A 19978-nucleotide genomic window follows, 5' to 3' on the forward strand; every position below is an offset into this window, starting at 1 on the left:
CAGCTCATGACCAAGCAGGACACCAAGTGACCGAAAAGATCATTGCCCTGCCCAGAGGGTGTTGTTTCTGGCTTGAGATGGCTGCTGCTACTGATGACTACTGTGGATACTGGCAGAGTTATACTTTGGCCAAAGCAAGGAAGTGAGTTCACCCCAGCATGGGATCCCTACTCACCAACAAACTTCTAGATGTTCCAGTGCTTGAGCCCAATAGTAATGGGACTGGAGCACATTCTGGAACTAGTTTATGATTATAATAACACCCCACACTCATTCACAGGCTGTTCTCCACTCTATCTCTTCTCTGAATGAGACCCAGTTGTTCCTGTGAACCACCTCCTTACCACACCTTCCGAAGGTGACAGCTGGGTTAGTGAATGGAGAACTGATCATCACTCAAGGCTAGGCCAGGTTCATGATGGCATCCAAGAGGACTGAGAGAAACACAGGGACAAAAAACTGATCTTCCAATCAGTGCAGGATATTGCTCTGAAATTGGAATATCAGAGGTGGGAATACGATACAGTGTGCCTGGCACCCTGGGCCTACATGCTCATCAAGTGGCAGTCTCAGAAAACAGTTCACTGAGGAAAGCTGACTGAGGGCAGAGTCTGGAGGATGATAAAGAGTCAAGCAGCTCACTCAACAGTGTTGTGGAACGTGAAGTGTCAGTGTGTGGTTGACTCAGGTAAAGTGGGGTCATACAGCAATGCAAAATCATAGAGTGATCTGTGGTGCTGTGATTCAGGGGTTACATCCAATGTGAGGAACTCACTTCAGCCCTGGAAAATGGTTCAGAAGTGACCTGCTGGAAGGCAGAAACAAAGTGACAAAGTCATAGAATAACTCCTGGTGCCTTGACTAACCAAGACCATGATGGGGTGATCCGCTCCAGAATCTCAATCCCTTGAAAGCTGTCAGTACAGCTAAGAGGCTAAGGTCTGTCAAGCAAATGTTGGCTATATCCCAATCCCTACCATTTGCCCAGATCAGTAGTGCAAGAAGAGAATACTGCTAATGATTCTAGATTCCTTACAGTGTGGATATAGACTTCGGCCCAACCAATCCACACCGACCCTCCGAAGAGTAACCCACCCAGACCGACTTCCCTCTGACTAATGCACCTAACACTATGGGACAATTTAGCATGGCCAATTCACTTGCCCTGCACGCCTTTGGATTGTGGGAGGGAACCAGAGCACCAGGAGAAAACCCAGACAGACACGGGGAGAGTGTGCAAACTCCACACAGACAGTCACCCAAGGCTGGAATCGAACCTGGGACCCTGGTGCTGTGAGGCAGCCGTGCTAACCACTGAGCCATGATGCCGACAAAGAATAGTTCAGCTCAGTGTAACCCACAGGCTTTGTTCCATGTACATACTAGAACTAGCTTCTTGTTAATCCTCAATTTCCCTTTCTGTTTGCAATGCCTGATGCCAGTGGAATGGAGGACCCCTGTTTCATGGTGTATTGGCCTTCCTGGCTTTGAAATTTCATACTACAATAGTAATCAACATCCATTAATTTGTCAGAAACAAACCAGTAAGGAAAATTTCAGATTTGGAAAACCATAATTCCACAGTCAGCTATGTCACCTAAGCGTGCTGCACTTGCCATAAGTCATGTTACATAAATATCCTTCAAGTGCTATATCCCAGTTCTTCATCATTATGAAGATTAGCACATTATTTCCAGGACAATCTTCATAAGACATCTGAAGATCTAGCCAGTTAAACTAACTATAGCATGTTGCCAGGAAGGTGAATTCAGTGGCGTATTAGTCAAGTTAGGAATATCCAATAACAGAGCCAGAGTTGTTATGTTGCTATCTAGGAGTTGAGAAATGATTCTATTACTGGATTACAAGTCTCACCTCAGTTTCTTGGATTTTCTGGTAATTGCGGTCCCAGGAGATCAACTTCCGATCTTTTCCACCACCTGATACGAGAGTGCCATCACGCAGCATGCAAAGTGCAAATATACCCCCTTCATGGGCCCCCTGAATAGCATAGCTAATGCGGTTGGTACCTAAGATAAGATGTCACAATAATACAATACAACCATACAGAATAGAAACAAAATGGACAAAGAATTGAATAGATTCGTTTTCCATCAAATTCTTTAAAAAATTGTAACATTTGCTTCAATGGTCACAAAGCCACTTAGGAAAAGATCATGCTATTAGCAGCAGTATTTATGAACAAATTACATGAAGAGGATGAAGTTAAACTTTTAGCGCTTGGCAAATTTTGCTATGAACACTGTGAGTTCCTTTGTTTGATAAATTTCATTGATCCTATTCACAGCACTGGATTCAAAAGGTATATCAGGACAGCCTGAGATATAAACAGAGGAGAAAGCTTACTCCTAAAGCTCACTCCTAATGGATTGCTTTGTCACGTATTTAAGTTTATTTTTCATGTTTTATTCTGCTTTAATTTTATTTTTACACCCCTATTTCACTATGTCCGAAGAACCCACAAGGCAAACCTTCTGGTTTCAGGATTAAGCAGAAACCACTTAAACCAAATGTCTAAGAAGTACTCGGCTGCTTCCTTCATAGTGAGATCACTTGCCTAATTCCAAGTTCAAAATTATCCTTTCCAATTTTTGCTACAGCATTTTGAAATATCAAAAAATATTAGGTTAAAGTTTCATCTTTAGCAGAACATCATTAATTGCCAGCCTGAATTTTCAATACCTCTCCAGAAACAGAGACGCAGATTTTTGCAGAGTTGCAATGACTTGGTAGCCATTTAAAAATAGTCTGGGATTCCTGTTCTATTCCTAGTACCAACAATTTTTGCTCACACAGGAAAAGTATGTATGCTGTGAGATTCCTGTACCACTGACCTTGGCAGGCGCCATGGTGTGGGGTTGGCATTACCTGGCCCCTTGCAATTCTTGTTGGCATTATCCTGTAGACTTGACTGAAAGTCTAGACTGAAAGTCCAAAGTCAGAACAGAACTATTGACTTGATTTACAGCCTTTCATGGTTATTAGAACATTGTTTTCTCAATGAGCTCTCCTGTTAATGTCATAATGCTTATTTGCACAAAATCTAAATGCATGAAATACTTGAAGCATTTATTTATTGATACTTTAATGGCCTGTTTGGCACATTAGCAGGGTTGTAGGAACACCAGTGTCTTATCCAAAAAAATTCAGAGTTGGGGCTTTTTTAAGCAGTTCCAAAAATATCATTGCTACTACAGAGGTACCTCGATTTTCCAGTTTTCGATTATCTGAATATCAGATTATTCGGCAAGATCGCAAGGTCCCGATGCTTGGCTAAACTACGTTATCCGGCATTCGATTATCTGGAATTTGATTAACCGAGTGAAATACTTCTTCGGATAATCGAGGCTCCTCTGTACAGGGTTCATTGGTTTGTAAAGTATGCAGGTGCCACCAGGGATTGGTGCAGTACATGAGTCGGTATTGTGCTGATGTGGGTGTAAAATAAGGCCTGGGGAGTGGATGAGATAGCATGAACAGCCCTTAAGTTGATATGAGTTGACATGGAGATGGCATAGGAAGTGGGTGGGTGGGGTTGAGGACAAGAGGCCCTAGAAAGTCACTGCACAACTGTGGCAGTCCAAGAATGCCAAAGAAGGCCTTTTAAGCAGTCCACTTTGGTACTCTGCTAACCCTGTGGACACCTCAACTCTACTTTCAGGGGAAGCAGGTTCACCTCTATTCCAATCAAGTGGCTCTGTTGATTTAACAAATTTCCAGATCTACCCAGCTCAACAATGAAAAGCTGAGCCATAATATTTTATAGCATCAAATGAAACACCTAGTTTGATCTCTCATGGATGTGGGTGTCACAACATTTGTTGTCTATTCCTAATTTCCCTTGAATTAAGTGCTTGGATAGAATAGTGGAGAAGATGCTTAAGCGTCACTTGTATGGCTGAGGGTATTCAGCCATACGGAGGCCAAATTAGGTGAAGACAGCTGACTTCCTTCCCCAAAGGAAGCAAGCTAATAGTCAGATAAAACTAACTGTTTTTTGTGCAGGTACAATAAACATGACCTACTTGCTCTTGCAAGTAACTTTTAAAACGTGACTTCTATATGTAAACAGATCAGAAATATAGTCAAACTAGATCATACAGTTTCAGTGAACCCTCATGGGCAATTCAACAACTGAACACTGAGTTCTGCAATGAAATTTTAGGGGTTAATTATGAGCCCACAGCTTTGTCAGATGTAAAGGTTGAATAAACTGCTTCTGTTTGGTTGAACACTTCCATATAGTTTTCAACAATCTTAAAGATTACCTGTTGCCTAAGCTTCAGGAACATATCTGACTTTCAATAATACACTGCTTACACTTCCAGGCACATAGATCACAGAAACATGCATAAGGACAGGACCCCAAGCACTTGTTATCTTTGTCAGTTGGTTCAGGTTTATTAAAGTTTTATGTCTCTAAGAATCCTTTATACTGGAGCCTAACAAACCACTTGAGGAGAATAAGTTGTCATTCTCAACAATTTGTATAGATTCATGTTTCTCATTATAACAGGTTCTGACTTGTGAATATGATTTATTCTTCATCACTTGCAATGAATAGCCTTCCTAATGCCCACTAAATTCAAGTAGGATAAACCAGTGAGTTAGAATTGTAGCATACAACAATTGGGTTGCCTGGACTCCATTGGGTGGATTAACAAAACTCTGGGAGAACATATGGATGCTTTGTTTTAATGGGATACAAGATAATAGTGTACATTTATTCTTCCTTTCCTGTGGGTGCTGCTTCTTTAGTTGGCTACAGTTCCATGGCTGCCATGGGGTTGCATGGTGGCTCAGTAGTTAGCCCTGCTGCCTCACAGTGCTAGAGATCCGGGTTCAGTTCCAGCCTTCGGTGACTGTCTGAGTGGAGTTTGCACATTCTTCCCTTGTCTGCGTGGGTTTCCTGTGGACAGTCTGATATCTTCACAAAATCTGGAGGTGAGCTGGTCAGGTGGACTGGCCATGCTAAATTATCCATAGTGTTCAGTGTTGTGGGCAGGCTAGGTGGGTTAGCCATGGTAACCGTGGGTACGGGGATAGGGTGGGGTGGGATGCTCTCTCGAGGGTTAGCGCAGGCTTGATGGGCTGAATGGCCTCTATTTGCACTATAAAGATTCTTTGGAGATTTCTGTAGGTGCATCAGACATACAACCCTAGGTGACTGAGATGACCAGTCAAGCAGCAGATTTCACAAAAGGCTTTGATCCTGCCCTCACTCAGTGTCAACTCATTTAAGAATCCAAATACTGGTTTGGGTAGCAAATGATCCTTTCCTAGCCAGTGGTAATAGGACTACTTGTAATATCCCATACATCATAAGTTATGGGCTTTTGAGTCAGCATAGCTTAGGGGCTGTTGTGGTGTAGTGGTACTGTCCTTACCTCTGAGCCAGTTGACCTAGGTTCAAGTCCCACCTGCTGCAGAGATATGTTGTTACATCTTTGTACAGTTTGATTAGAAAATATCTGCAAAGCTCAGCATACATATTTGCCTGCATCCAAATAGGATCTTGTGGCTTAGTGGTAATGTCTCTACCTCTGAGCCAGGAGGCTAAGGTTCAAATCCAACCTGCTTCAAAGAAGCGTAATAACTTCTCTGAACAAGTTGATTAGAAGATATCTACAATACAACCTCAATTATCTGAGTGAGACGGGCAGGGTGTATTTTGTTTGGATAACTAATCATTTGGGTAACTGATCTGATCATAAACAATGGTAATTTATGAGTACCAGTTATCCAAACATGCTTCAGTTATCCGGCAATACATGCCATAATGCGTTTAAACTGATAACTAATCTATTACAAACAAGCAGTAATTTGGGTGCTGGTTATCGAACAATGCACACCATAATGCCATTTAAGTGATAACTGAATGTTGGGTCACCTAATACCATTTTTGCGGTACCTTGAGATCTTGTTTGGATAATCCCAAATTCGGATAATTGATGTTCGGACAATCGAGGTTGTACTGTGTATGTTTGCTTACTTAAAAAAGGGTGCAGTAGTTGTATATCTATCTTTAGGCCAGAGGACCTGGATTCAAATCCTACCTTCTATCGAAATGTGTCATAGCAGATGAACTTTAAAAGAACTCACCAGCTTTGAGGCAAGCAAAAAAATTGTATTTAATTCAAAATATGTTTTGGGTGTAGTTTTACAATTAAGAGCTTTGTTACATTTTTCTCCTTCACAGAAATCAAACTCATCCAAATGGGGGAGATCAGAGATCCACTGAGGCTAGTCTTAAAAAGAATGGAACAATAAAGAATGGTATAGTCCTCACTGACATGTTGCCTTACCATTCTTTCTTCATCATTTCTATTCTCAGCCCCATTATTGCTACAAATTATGAAATACAATCATAGGGGCATCTGTTAAAGAAAGGACATTGTCCAATGTCTGACTTGTTTTATGCATTAAGTGGTGATCTTTTTATTCGTGAATATCTTCTTTAATGCAACTTTGCATTTAATGGCTAAAATTAAAATCAGATTTCACCCTAATTTAAAAGAAAAGGAACAACAGAACTAGAATATGACTCAAAGTAAAATTCGCCTCAAAACTCACCTTTTCCCCAGACTAGAATATTTCCACTCGAATCCCCAGTTATTGTATCACCATTCTCAGCAAAGGTCGCACACAGTACAAACTTTGGTTTCTCATGTTTCTATGGTGAGACAAATACATTTAAATAGTACCCAGAATTACTTTTTTTCTGACAATATACAATATTTTAAAGCAATTTCAAACAAATATTTGTTGTAAGTAATACACACACACACACACACACACACACACACACACACACACCCCAGGACCTTCCCAATGTTTTTTAAATCATGAAAATATAAAATGAAAATCTGATGCTCAGAAGTGTTTTGAAGACATTTGACATTATTTAATGGTCAATCGATTTCAGGGAAACTTCAAAGCCAATTTACTTTTATAATGTCGTTTTCTGGTTTGTCCACTCTCCATTGGCACTAAATAGCCCTATTATAGTGCCTTCAACTTGACTGTTACTACATTTCTATCAAGTATTTCTGTTGAATGTCAGGAATTAGATGAGTTATGACTATGGCCGGGAGTTCATTTCTTTACCTGGGAAACAATGTGTTGCTATTATGAGTCATTCACTTAAAAAAAACTTGGATTAGAACACAGTGTTGAAAGGTAATGGGCAAATCTCCTAAAAACAGTAACATTGAAATCCCATTTAGTTCTAATTAATCTGTATAATATAGTTGATTTTCATCACTATTGATTGATTCTAGTCAAAACAGTACTGCGCACTCATATTGCCTAGACAAATAAAGTATCTAAAGATTCAACACTCTTGTTCAAGATTACTGACATACATACCCTGTCGATTATAGTAGCAAATTTCAGTGTTAAGCCTCACTATTATTGATGTAACCTGGTTTCTGGATTATTCTCATTCCCTTTAGTTTTGGTTCCAGTTGAATTATGCTGATTAAAATTCAATCTATGTTTTGTCATTCATTTTTGTCTAATAAGTACAGTTGCATTATCTAAGAAAGTATATAATCATGTAACTAAGGGACTTTTGTGGTGCACTGGTATTATCCCTTTCTGTGAGACAGGAGTCCTGCGTTCAACTCCCATCCACTCCATATGTGTGTATTAACATCACTGTACATTTTGATTAGAAAATATCTACAATAATACAACTGATTGAATAGTGCTACAAAGTTATATTTTTGGAGTGATGTATCAGTTAAGCATTTATTTAATTGATAAACTCACATGCTTCTAATTTTTATATAATATAAACTTACCTCAAACAATCCTTGTTTCTTTGTGAAAGATCCTCCTTCGAGCATCCAAAAGTAAATGTGTGATTTTCCACAGGTAACAATAACATTGGTCTCTGTTGGATGGAAATCTGCTGCAAAGACTGGCTCATTTGAACACTGGCAAGGATATAAGTGAATACTCGTTGATATACTGTTCCTAAGCAACCAACAATTATACACAACACAGAGTTAACTTCAGGGGCACTATTTCTGGATTTATACTTACTTCAACTCAGTCTGTACATTTGATTTATTAGATCCTCCTTTTATAATTGTTGGAATACCTTCATTATTTTTAGGAGAGTATAAGTTGGTCTCAAGCAGTTGCTATTGCCACTGAGCCAATCCGAAAGGAATTGCTAAAGAGTAATAATGGCCATTCTTCACATTCCTGCCCCTCAACTACAAACTGAAAAACTCAATAATAGAAATTCATCTATAACTTGCAACGATATTCTGTCACTGAAAGCAAACTCAATGCAGTTCAGTTAATGAAAGATGGCCTTAGAATTATATTATTAGGAATAACATCTCTGTACAGATGGGAAACTAAGCTTTAAAAATTATTGTGTAGCTTCTAGATTAGGGAAGGTAACTCATACTTTCAGTGTAAAATGATTCAATATTCCCCAAAGTTATTTGGGCGGCACGGTAGCACAGTGGTTAGCACTGCTGCCTCACACCACCAGAGACCTGGGTTCAATTCCTGCCTCAGGCGACTGACTGTGTGGAGTTTGCACATTCTCCCTGTGTCTGCGTGGGTTTCCTCCGGGTGCTTCGGTTTCCTCCCACAGTCCAAAGATGTGCAGGTCAGGTGAATTGGCCATGCTAAATTGCCTGTAGTGTTAGGTTAGGGGTATGGGTGGGTAATGCTTCAGCGGGTCGGTGTGGACTTGTTGGGCCGAAGGGCCTGTTTCCACACTGTAAGTAAACTAACTAATCTTATGTGAAATATCCTCGCAGAGTTTTCTGAACAAGACCGAAAGTGACTGCAATATGCTCTACAAGAAAACGTATGTGAAAATTAATGCAAGTCAACAGGATTATTCTGCAAACGTCTGCCTATTTCACATCTCTTTTTAATTAAATGCCTGACTTTTAGGAACTGTGTGGAAGCTTGACAAAATGGCAAGTTATTGAATCATAGAGATGTGATGCACATACTGATAAATTACAAAATACAATACTTGCATTTATTTTTTTTTGGATATGCAGTGTCTAGTTTAATTATAGGTTGCCTCTGTTTTCCAGTGCAGCCTACAAATTCCCTCATACACACTCCCTTCCACTCCCCAGGAAATAATAATACAAAATCAGAGGGAATAGATTACAATATAAATAACTGATAATGATTATTATCATCCTGCCCAAACAGCTAATTAAACGCAATAATTAAATATATTTGCAATAATACAGCCATAAAAAAAATTTAGAAAGAATATACCTTAATATCACCAAGTCTCTCAACTTTCTGCCAATCCCATACTGAAAGGACATGGTCATTAGAATCATCCACTGCGCACAAGGTACAGCCTCCATTCTTAAAATGAAATAGAATGAAAGTATACACATAACAAAATTTTCTACAGTGTTTATCAGAAACAGTTCTATTTAGTGAATATTTCCTGACACTTACTGACTTTGAGAAGGCAATACAGGTGACTGACCGATCAAAGAACCCTGTTCCAATTGTGTGCAGTGTATTCAGACTAACAGAGTCCCAGATTCGAACATGTGGGGCAGCTTGCTGTGCAAAAAAGTAGAGACATGTTCATTTCACATCAGTATCAACAGCAATACAAGCATAGGAGTTCTTCATTCCACTATTGTAGTTTAAACTATCTGTTTAAAGCTTCATTAAAACAAGTGGTGATACTTTCAAATAGACCAATGCAGAGACCATTATTGAAACACCAATCAAAGTAAATGAGGTGCATTCTGTCCCTGCATGTCCTACTTCACTTTACATTAACTGTTACTCAGATGAATAAAAATTACCACATACATTTCCATCCTTGGTTATCCCTGCTACCTGACCAGTTGCTATGGTGATCCTGTCAGGGTGAACTGCAAGGCTATGAAAGGAAGAAAACATCTGTTAGCTGTTGCATGGACAAAGACATGACTCATATTATTCCTAACTGGGTTTGCTACTGCCCATAATTAAATCAGTCTCAGCTAACTGCTTGGTAATTTTTCAGTGCCATTAGCACTTGCATTTTTACCTTAAACAATCACACTGACATAGCATGAGAGATCATTCAGTAAATCAGTGCAAACAGTTATTTGTACATCAGGAACATGACGTCATCAAGCAAGTTTATTGTTAATATTACAAACCACCACTACAGCAAATAAAAATACTCAATTGCTCTCAGGCCAAGAAGGATTAATTCGACATACAGGATTATTTGACAGGATAATGATAAAAGGAGTTCCTGTTCACATCAACAAGCAGTAAATGGAACTATGGCATCTCCACATTCATATTTTCTAAAACTTACCACTTGACATCATCATTGTGGCCGGTGTAATGTCTCTGAAGTTGTTCCTCTACATTGTATAGTACAACCACAGAAGCAATGAAATACACAATCTCACCCGTTGGCAGAAGATAAAGGTTACAGCGGCAATCCCGACCTCGATAACCATAACTGATAGACTGGTCAAGGATATTAACTGGAGGAACTGGTGAAAAGCTTCACAAAGGGCAAGAGAAACTTTAAATTACATTTTCATTATCAAGTTAAAGGACGTAATGTTGGTGTCATAAGTATTGGTTATGAAAACTTTGAAAAGCAAGATTGTTTTTTCAATTAATAGCTAAAAGCTGGTTGAAATAACTCCACAGAGGTCAGTAACCCATCACCCAGTCACCCTTTATTTACATGTGGCGAATCCTTGACACTGGTCCAGCTCCATCAGAACCAGCTCTCAGAGTGAACAAGAGCCTCTGATACACCTGTTAAATGTGTCATCCAGGATGCTCTGATTGGAGCTGTTAATATGGTCCAACCAGGGAAATCATATTCTATGAAGTCCAGCAGGCTGACCTCGTTACAATCACTACATCCCTACACCCTGAGAATGAGGATCTAGGCTGGTTCTTTTTTTTCTGTAGCTCCTCCTGGGGCGGTTTAGCATCAGATCAGGTTCCTCCAACTCTGCCTCTGATACGGGCAGTATGTAACACACAGTATCTCACCTCTTGTGCCCGGAGGGTCTCGGAAGAAATTAATTCCATCACAGATTCCAAGGTATCTTCAAGGCATGATGGACAGGGTAAAACCCACAGGCTCCAGAACAGTCAGAAAGGCATTCAAGGAGCTGGGTGTGTTTTGTTCTGACACTGTTTGCAAGTTGGCAGCTTTCAGATGGTCCATGTACTTGTTCAGGAACCTCACACGTACCCAAACTTTATACATCACCGGACCTGACCTCTCATCAAGTATGCCTCTTACCCATGCAGAGCCATTCCAGTAGTTCCTACACCAAACTTTGTCCCCTGAAGAAAAGTGTGTCTCTCGCTTAGTGGAGTCTTATGCCTGGCATTGGCATTCCTAATGCCATTTTACCCTCTTCCCCATGTCAGGGAAGAACAGATTTAACTTGGTACGGAGTCTTCTCCCCATTAGCAATTCTCGAAGCTGTGCCTGAAGTTGTATGAGGGGTGGTCTTGTAGTTAAATAGGAACCAGGACAGTTTGGCATCTAGTGAAGTGGTAGGCTGGTTCTTTAAGCCTGCCTTCAAATTTTCGATTGCTCTTTCTGCCAGACCATTGAGTTATGTACGGCATGGAGTTATCCTGATATGTCAAATGCTACTCGACTTTAGGAAATACTTGAATTTCCTGCTGGTAAACAGTGGCCCAGTATCTTGACCAACACTTCCAGAAGTCTGTATATTGCAAAAGATGTGTGCAGTTTTTCTATCATTGATGAATGAATTCTATGCACCTCCAGCTACTTTGAGAGGGCGTCCACAATGACGAAGAACATTGAGCGCATGAAAGGAGCTGAATAGGTCTGGGGTTTACCCAGCCATTCCCATGAATATGGGGGAGATGCTGGCAGTAATTTTTGTCCTTTTTGGTACTCTGAGCACTGCTCTACCAATGCAGGTATGTCTGAATCCAATCCTAGCCACCAGACATAACCTCGTGCCGACACCTTCATTTTGGAACCCCCTGGATGGCCCTGGTGGAGTTAAGCATTATTTAGCAGTGACCTTTGCTCAGGACAATTACTCTTGCTCCCCTTAATAATATACTGTCCACCACTGGTCACTGTGATCTGGTCTTTCTGGGTCCAAAATGGTTTCATTTCTGGTTGTGACGGCCCTTTGGTTTCCCCCAACATCACCAGATGTTTCAGTCTGATATTGTCAGCTGTGACTGGAAGTGTATCCAAAGAATTTAAAACCATTATGGACTCTTCCAGTAGTGGTACCACTGCCAGTGGGAGGCGGCTCACTGCATCCGCATTTGCCGCTGGGCCTCCCAGATGTTGTTCCAATTTGTAAGTATATGCACTATGAGAGCTCACCAATGAGCAGAAGCAATAGGGAACACTGTCTTCTTCTCTTTATGTAGACATTAGCAGGGATTTGTTGTCCATTATTATTACAAATTTATATCCAAAAAAGGTATTGGTGGAACTCCCTGATTTCACATATAACCTCCAAACGTTCCTTCTCTATCTGGGCATTTTACACTCTGCATTAAACAAAGTGGACACATTCACTATTGGGAATTCCTCTCCATTAGGACACCTATGAGCTAACATTGCCCTGCTGTACAGGGAGGCATTGCATGTCAATACAGATCTCACTTAGGATCGGAGTGAGCCAACACATTAGAGGATGATAGCTGTTTCTTCACTTCCCTGAAAGTTATGGTTTGGTTACATGAACATTTCCAAGACTGACCTTTTTTTAAGAGTTGATACAGAAGTGCCAGGGATGGAAGCCAAGTTATGCATGAGCTTTCTGTAACAATTCACCAACCCAAGGAAAGACTGAAGCTCCGCTACAGACGTGGAAGCCGGGCCAGCTTTGATCACCCTCACTTTATCTTCCAACAGGTGTAACCGAGTCTTGTTTGACTCTGCAGCCCAACTAGGTCACTTGGGGTGCCAGAGACCCACATTTTCCCTTCTGGGGCATACAGCTGTCTGGGAAAAGCATTTAGCAACTATGTACAAGTTCTCTAAGTGCTCCTTATTGCTCTTCGGTATTGTTAGCACATCATTCAGATAAATGGCGACCTGGGATAGACCTTGTAAAGTTTTGTCTATCATATGCTGAAAAATGGCACAGACTGACAATATCCCAAATGACAATCTGGTATATTGGTACAAACCCTTATGAATATTAATTGTAGCATACTTCTGGAAATCCTCATCTAACCACAATTGCAAGTATACATGGCTCACGTCCAGCTTTGTGAATGACAGCCTCCCTGCCAGCTTTGCATAGATATCCTCTCTGTGAGGGATTGGGTATTTATCCAGCTGCAAAAAGCAGTTTACTGTTTGTTTAAAATCCACACAATGGCAAACTGACTGTTCAGGCTTCACAATCTGTATGACCGGTGCTGCCCATTCTGCAAACTGGACAGGTTTGAGGATTCCTTCGCTCTCCAGCCTTCCAATTTCTTCCTCGACTTTGCCCATACAGCAAATGGCACTTGGGGAGGTGGGAGGGGGATGGAGCTTTCAGACTCGTGGTATTGCTTCCTGATCAACATGCAAGTTGGCATTGGTTCCTTTGATAGTCCCTAGACTTTCCCAAAAAATTTCCATGTCCCTAATGTATCTGACACTACTATCACTGCTGGCAGTGAATTCCACACACCCACCACTCTCTGAGTAAAGAACCTACCTCTGACATCTCCCCTAAACCTTCCTCAATCAACTTAAAATTATGCCCTCTCATGTTAGACATTTCCACCCTGGGAAAATGACTGATCCTCCCTCTGGCCATCCTCTTGTTCCGCACATAAGTGTAGAATGCGTTAGCGTTTTCCTTAATCCTACCCACTAAAGCTTTTCCATGACCCTTCTTGCTCTCCTAAATCTATTCCTCAGTTCCTTCCTGGCTACCTTGTAACCCTCTAAAGCCCTGTCTGATCCTTGCCTCCTCAGCCTTAAGCCCGTCCCCCAATTAAATACTTTCCCATACCATCTGCACCTATCCTCTGCATGAGTATAGTAAAAGTCATGGAGTTGTGATCACTGTCATTGAATTTTGTTAAAAGACTGGTTCTGCAATCACCGAAACGGCCACACCGATATCAACCTCCTTTGGAGCCTGTTGACCATTTAATCAGATGTTTATTTTGATTGGTTCTGATTTGCATGTAGCTAACCAATTTAATTGTTCAAAATAGCTGTACTTAGGTGGACTTTCCAAAGTGTACACTCTCCTGGAAACCAGCCAATGAGTTCTCTTACTCCATTTAGGTATAGTGGGAGTTTTTCGCTCTCTCAACTCCGTATATGGCAGCAACGACTATGGCCTGCCAACCCAATCCTGAGGAAAATGTTAACCATTTGGCTGAGGATTGGCTTTGTTTTGGGGTTTTGCTGTGGGTGGACCTAGAGTCCGTCTGTTCAGGATATGTCCTGAGTGAGGCTATGCAATTGCCTTCACTCAAATGGTGTTCTCCAAGCTCAGTCAGACTGGTGAGGGTGTTCACTTCCATCAGAATACCTGCAACTCATATGCTCCACTAGCTACATTTTCCAATGACAAAGCCAGTACCTGTTTGAAGTCCAGTTGGGCTTCAGCTAGAGGGGGATTTTGCATAGTTACATCGTTAATCCCACATACCAAATGGTCTCTCAGTATCTCACTTCAGATTAAACCAAAATCACATGCCTCTGCTAATCATCTTAACCTTGTCGAAAGTCCTGAAATGGATTCTCTAGGTTCTCAAATTGCTGAGTAAAACCAATAGTGTCTCAGAACTAGAGGAGGCTTGGGGTCATAATATTCCTTAACTAAATCTGTAACCTTATTATCATAGAAACCCCACAGTGAGGAAACAGGCCATCCAGCCCAACAAGTCCACACTGGCCCTCCAAAGAGAAACCCACCCTACATTTAGCCCTAACCTACACATCCCTGGGCAATTTAGCATGGCCAGTTCACCTAACTTGCACATCTTTGGAATGTGGGATGAAACAGGAGCACCCAAAAAAAAACCCATACATATACAGGGAGAATGTGCAAACTCCATACAGACAGTTGCCTGGGGCTGGAATCAAACCCAGGTCCCTGGTATTGTGAGGCAGCAGTGCTAACCACTGCGCCACCATGTCACCCTTGAGTACTCTTGAAACATTTTTGTCTCTGGTGCCTCAGGGTAAGTTAGGCTCCTGATAACTGAAAAAGCTGCAGATCCATGAGCTGGCAGAATTACTCATTACTTTTCATCTGCTCTGGTTATTTATTTAGAAAAAGTAACGCATTCCTTGCACTTACTGGACCCAATCTCCAACAGCAGGATCGAACAAGTCAAACTTCCCAAATGATGGCACGATGCCAGAAATGCTTTCCCTAAGTCAAAAACAACTCTTGCAAGTGGATTTCATCAGGAGCATACTTTTCTCTCATTGCCACTGCAATAACCGCACAAAGGCTGGTATCCTGTCACTATGTCACCCTTTATTTACACGTGGAGAGTTCCTGACACTGATCCAGTTTCCTCAGAGCCATCTCTCAGAGTGAGCTGAAACTCTGACACTCCTGTCCTTATACGTCAGCCAGGGCTCCCTGATTGGACCAGATTAACAGCCCCAATCAGGGAACTCATATTTGAGGCGGCCCACCTGGCTGACCTTGTTATAATCTCTACACCGGGCTCTTTAAAAACATTTATGAGGGGAAAACAAAGGCAAAGAATCAGACAAATTCTTTTTTTCTGTATATTCCTCTAAATAATGCAGGGATTTGCCTGTATGTAGCTCAGTGGAATTCCAGCTTTTTTTTTCTATTACTCTAACTGAAGACCACTCGGGAAGGGCACATAACCTTGCTAGTACTCCCAACAATACAGGGAGAAATTTTTAAAAAAAGATTCTATAAAAGCATTCTGATGAAATGTCATTAACCTGAGAAATGACACTCTGTTTTTAATTTCAGAGATTCTGCCTGAATTATTGAGTTTTTCTAGCATTTCTGGTTTTGTTTTGGATGTCTGGGAGCTATTTCTGTACTTTTATTTAAAAATTCATGTACCTAGTTTAATGCACTTTAGCCTAAAAGAAAACAATTGGATCTTTCAGGCTGACAACAAGTTGGTGGTGTAGTGGTAATATCACTGGATGAGCAATTCACCAGATCCAGGCTAATGTTGTGGTGATGCTGGTTCAAATCCCACCATAATAACTGGTGGAATTTAACTTGAATTTGTAAAATCTAGAAGTGAAAACTAGTCTCGTTAATAGTAACAATAAAGTTATCATTGATGTAAAAACCCATCAGATTCAATAACATGCTTAAAGGATAGAAACTCCCCCTTCTTGTTTGCGTACGCATATGCTTGACTCTTAACTGACCTCTATAATAGCCAACTGATTCATTCAGAGAATTCCTACAGTATGGAAGAAGGCCATTTGGTCTATCAAGTCCATACTAACCCTGTGAAGAACATCCCACCCAAACCATGCATTTCCAATGGCTAATCCACCCAGTCTGCACATCCCTGGACACTATGCACAATTTAGTATGGTCAATTCACTTAACCTGCGCAGCAAGAACATTCAAACTTCACACATACAGTCACTCGAATGTGGGAATGCACTCAGGTCCCTCATGCTGTGAGGCAGTAGTGCTAACCACTGAGCCACCATGTCACTCGTAGTTCATGGTCAATTCGGGATAGTTAATAAATGCTAGCCTTACCAAAGACACTCATAATGCATCAACATGTTAAAAAAGAAGCAGCATAGTGCAACTTGATTTTTGTGTTCATGCAAATAACTTGCTTTAAACTCTTTCTTTCTGATCAAAGTTTATGTTTAGTTTTAAAGTAGGCGAAAATGGATATCAGAAACATCTGAAACATGTGAACCATTTGTCTTACAGCAGCATGAGAAGATAGGAAAGTACGACTAATTGCTTTCCTCTAGAGAACTTCAGTTGTACACTAAATCATAAATGAATAAAAAGGAGACGTTCCTTTAAAAAAAAGATGCCCTAACTCTCTGAGTTATATCCTTAGATATCTGAATACCATGATATTTTGAATACCATACATTGAACATTTACTTGGCAACGATGGTCATGTCGGAAAATGGTTAGAAGACTACAGGATCAATCACAGAATTATTACAGTGCAGAAGGAGGCCATTTAGTCACTTGTTTCTGCACTTTCTCTCTGAATGAGCATTTCATTTAGTGCCATTCTCCAACATTTCTCCCTGTATTCCTGCACATTGTTCCTTTTCAAACAACACAGCTAATTCCCTTAGAAAGACTCAACTTAAACCTCACTTTATCAAATTCTCAGGCAATGCACTCCAGATCTTAACCTCTTGCTGAGTGAAGTTTTCTGTAATGTCACTTTTGCTTCTTTTCCAATCTGCATCCTTTTGTTCTTGACCCTTCCACAAGTGGGAACATTTTCTCCTTTTCAATTCCATCCTGACCCCTCAGGATTCTGAATACTCCAATGAGATCTTCTCTTAGCTTTCTCTTCTCCAGAGAAATTGACTTCAATTTCTCCAGTCTATCTTCACATTTGAAGTTCCTCATCCTTAAAACCATTCTTGTGAGACTTTACTTCACCCTCTCCAATACCTTCACGTCCTTCCCATAATGTGACACACAGAACTAGACTCAATACTCCAGCTGATGCTGAATTAGTGTCTTTTACAACTTTAACATAATCTACTTGCTGTTGTATGCTATACTCCTATCAATTAAGCCTGGGGTACTGTATGCTTTAATAACTACACTCTCATCCATACCTGCCATCTTTAATGCCTTTTACACATATACATGCAAGCCTCTTTGCTCCAGTTCCCCTTCAAGAGTTGTAGATTTTATTTTATATTATCTTTCCATGTTCTTCCTGCCAAAATGCATCACTTACATTTCTCCACACTGCACTTCATCTGCCAGCTGTATCCTTCTGAGGTTTCACAGTTTCTTTTCAGTGATGGAGGACAAAGGATTAAAGAGGAAGAAAACAGAGGAAGCTCATGGGGAACATTTAAACAGATTGTAAAAGCTCCAATTCTTATGTGAAGAGAAAGCCAAATGTAGTTCCTTATAATCGGAAACTGGGCAAGTTACAATGGAGGCAGAATAATTAAATACATATTTTGGTTCTGTCTTTATAAATAAGGACATAAATAATGCCCTTGGTGGTGAACATGTTGTTGGAGGGAATCCTGAGGGACAGGATGTACATGTATTTGGAAAGGCAAGGACTGATTCGGGATAGTCAACATGGCTTTGTGCGTGGAAAATCATGTCTCAAAAACTTGATTGAGTTTTTTGAAGAAGTAACAAAGAGGATTGATGAGAACAGAGCAGTAAATGTGATCTATATGGACTTCAGTAAGGCATTCGACAAGGTTCCCCATGGGAGACCGTTTAGCAAAGTTAGATCTCATGGAGCAAAGGGAGAATTAGCCATTTGGATACAGAACTGGCTCAAAGGTAGAAGACAGAGGGTGGTGGTGGAGGGTTGTTTTTCAGACTGGAGGCCTGTGACCAGTGGAGTGCCACAAGGATTGGTGCTGGGTCCTCTACTTTTTGTCATTTACATAAATGATTTGGATGCAAGCATAGGAAGTACAGTTAGTAAGTTTGCAGATGACACCAAAATTGGAGGTGTAGTGCACAGTGAAGAGGGTTACCTCAGATTATAACAGGATCTGGACCAGATGGGCCAATGGGCTGAGGAGTGGCAGATGGAGTTTAATTCAGATAAATGCGAGGTGCAGCATTTTGGGAAAGCAAATCTTAGCAGGACTTATACACTTAATGGTAAGATCCTAGGGTGTGTTGCTGAACAAAGAGACCTTGGAGTGCAGGTACGTAGCTCCTTGAAAGTGGAATCGCAGTTATATAGGATAGTGAAGAAGGCGTTTGGTACGCTTTCCTTTATTGGTCAGAGTATTGAGTACAGGAGTTGGGAGGTCATGTTGCGGCTGTACAGGACATTGGTTAGGCCACTGATGGAATATCGCATGCAATTCTGGTCTCCTTCCTATCGGAAAGATGTTGTAAATCTTTTCTAAACCCTTCCAAATTTCACAAGGATGTTGTTGGGTTGGAGGATCTAAGCTATAAGGAGAGGTCGACCATGCTGGGGCTGTTTTCCCTGGAGCATCAGAGGCTGAGGGGAGACCTTATAGATGTTTACAAAATTATGAGAGGCATGGATAGGATAAATAGACAAAGTCTTTTTCCTGGGGTCAGGGAGTCCAGAACTAGAGGGCATAGGTTTAGGGTGAGAGGGGAAAGATATAAAAGAGACCTAAGGGGCAACTTTTTCACGCAGAGGGTGGTACATGTATGGAATGAGCTGCCAGAGGATGTGGTGGAGGCTGGTACAATTGCAACATTTAAGAGGCATTTGGATGAATATATGAATAGGAAGGGTTTGGAGGGATATGGACCGGGTGCTGGCAGATGGGACTAGATTGGGTTGGGATATCTGGTCGGCATGGACGGGTGGACCAAAGGGTCTGTTTCCATGCTGTACATCTCTATGACTCTATGACTCTAAATGTCGAGAGATCGCTTGTTTAGTGAGAAGGAGGAACTGTAGGAAATCAGTATTAATGGGGAAATGGTGTCAGGGAAATTAATGGGATTAAAGGCCAAATAAATTCCCAGAGTCCAATAATTTACATCACTACTTAATACTTCAAAAAGTGCCCTTAGAAATAGTGGATGCATTGATGGTCATCTTTTAAGGTTCTGTAGATTCTAGAATAGTTCCTTTGGATTGGAGGTTATCTAATGTAATCCCACTATTGAAAAAAAGGAAGGGAAGAGATAGAGAACTATAGATCTGTTAACGTGACATTGGTAGTGGGGAAAATGCTAGAGTACATTATAAAAGATTTAATTGCAGAACACTTGGAAAACAGTGACAGAAACTGACATAATCA

The 19978-nt window shown here is 40.8% G+C and overlaps 1 protein-coding gene across 9 annotated transcripts in view; it reads right to left on the minus strand.

Moving 5' to 3' along the window:
- eml1 (EMAP like 1) overlaps window positions 1–19978 on the minus strand; it is a 253491-nt gene that overhangs the window by 33745 nt on the left and 199768 nt on the right. For all 9 annotated transcript variants that reach the window (XR_011960435.1, XM_072568529.1, XM_072568532.1 and 6 more), the window contains 7 exons: window positions 10349–10498; window positions 9850–9919; window positions 9481–9591; window positions 9289–9384; window positions 7827–7961; window positions 6595–6694; window positions 1876–2030 (listed from right to left, as the gene is read on the minus strand). Coding sequence is in view for 8 of the 9 variants with exons in the window: in XM_072568529.1 (XP_072424630.1) it covers window positions 1876–2030; window positions 6595–6694; window positions 7827–7961; window positions 9289–9384; window positions 9481–9591; window positions 9850–9919; window positions 10349–10498 (817 nt within the window). In the remaining variant the exon portion in view is untranslated. The remainder of the gene's footprint in view (window positions 1–1875; window positions 2031–6594; window positions 6695–7826; window positions 7962–9288; window positions 9385–9480; window positions 9592–9849; window positions 9920–10348; window positions 10499–19978) is intronic.

Source organism: Chiloscyllium punctatum, chromosome 4 (genome assembly GCF_047496795.1).
Source record: "Chiloscyllium punctatum isolate Juve2018m chromosome 4, sChiPun1.3, whole genome shotgun sequence".
NCBI lineage: Eukaryota > Metazoa > Chordata > Chondrichthyes > Orectolobiformes > Hemiscylliidae > Chiloscyllium > Chiloscyllium punctatum.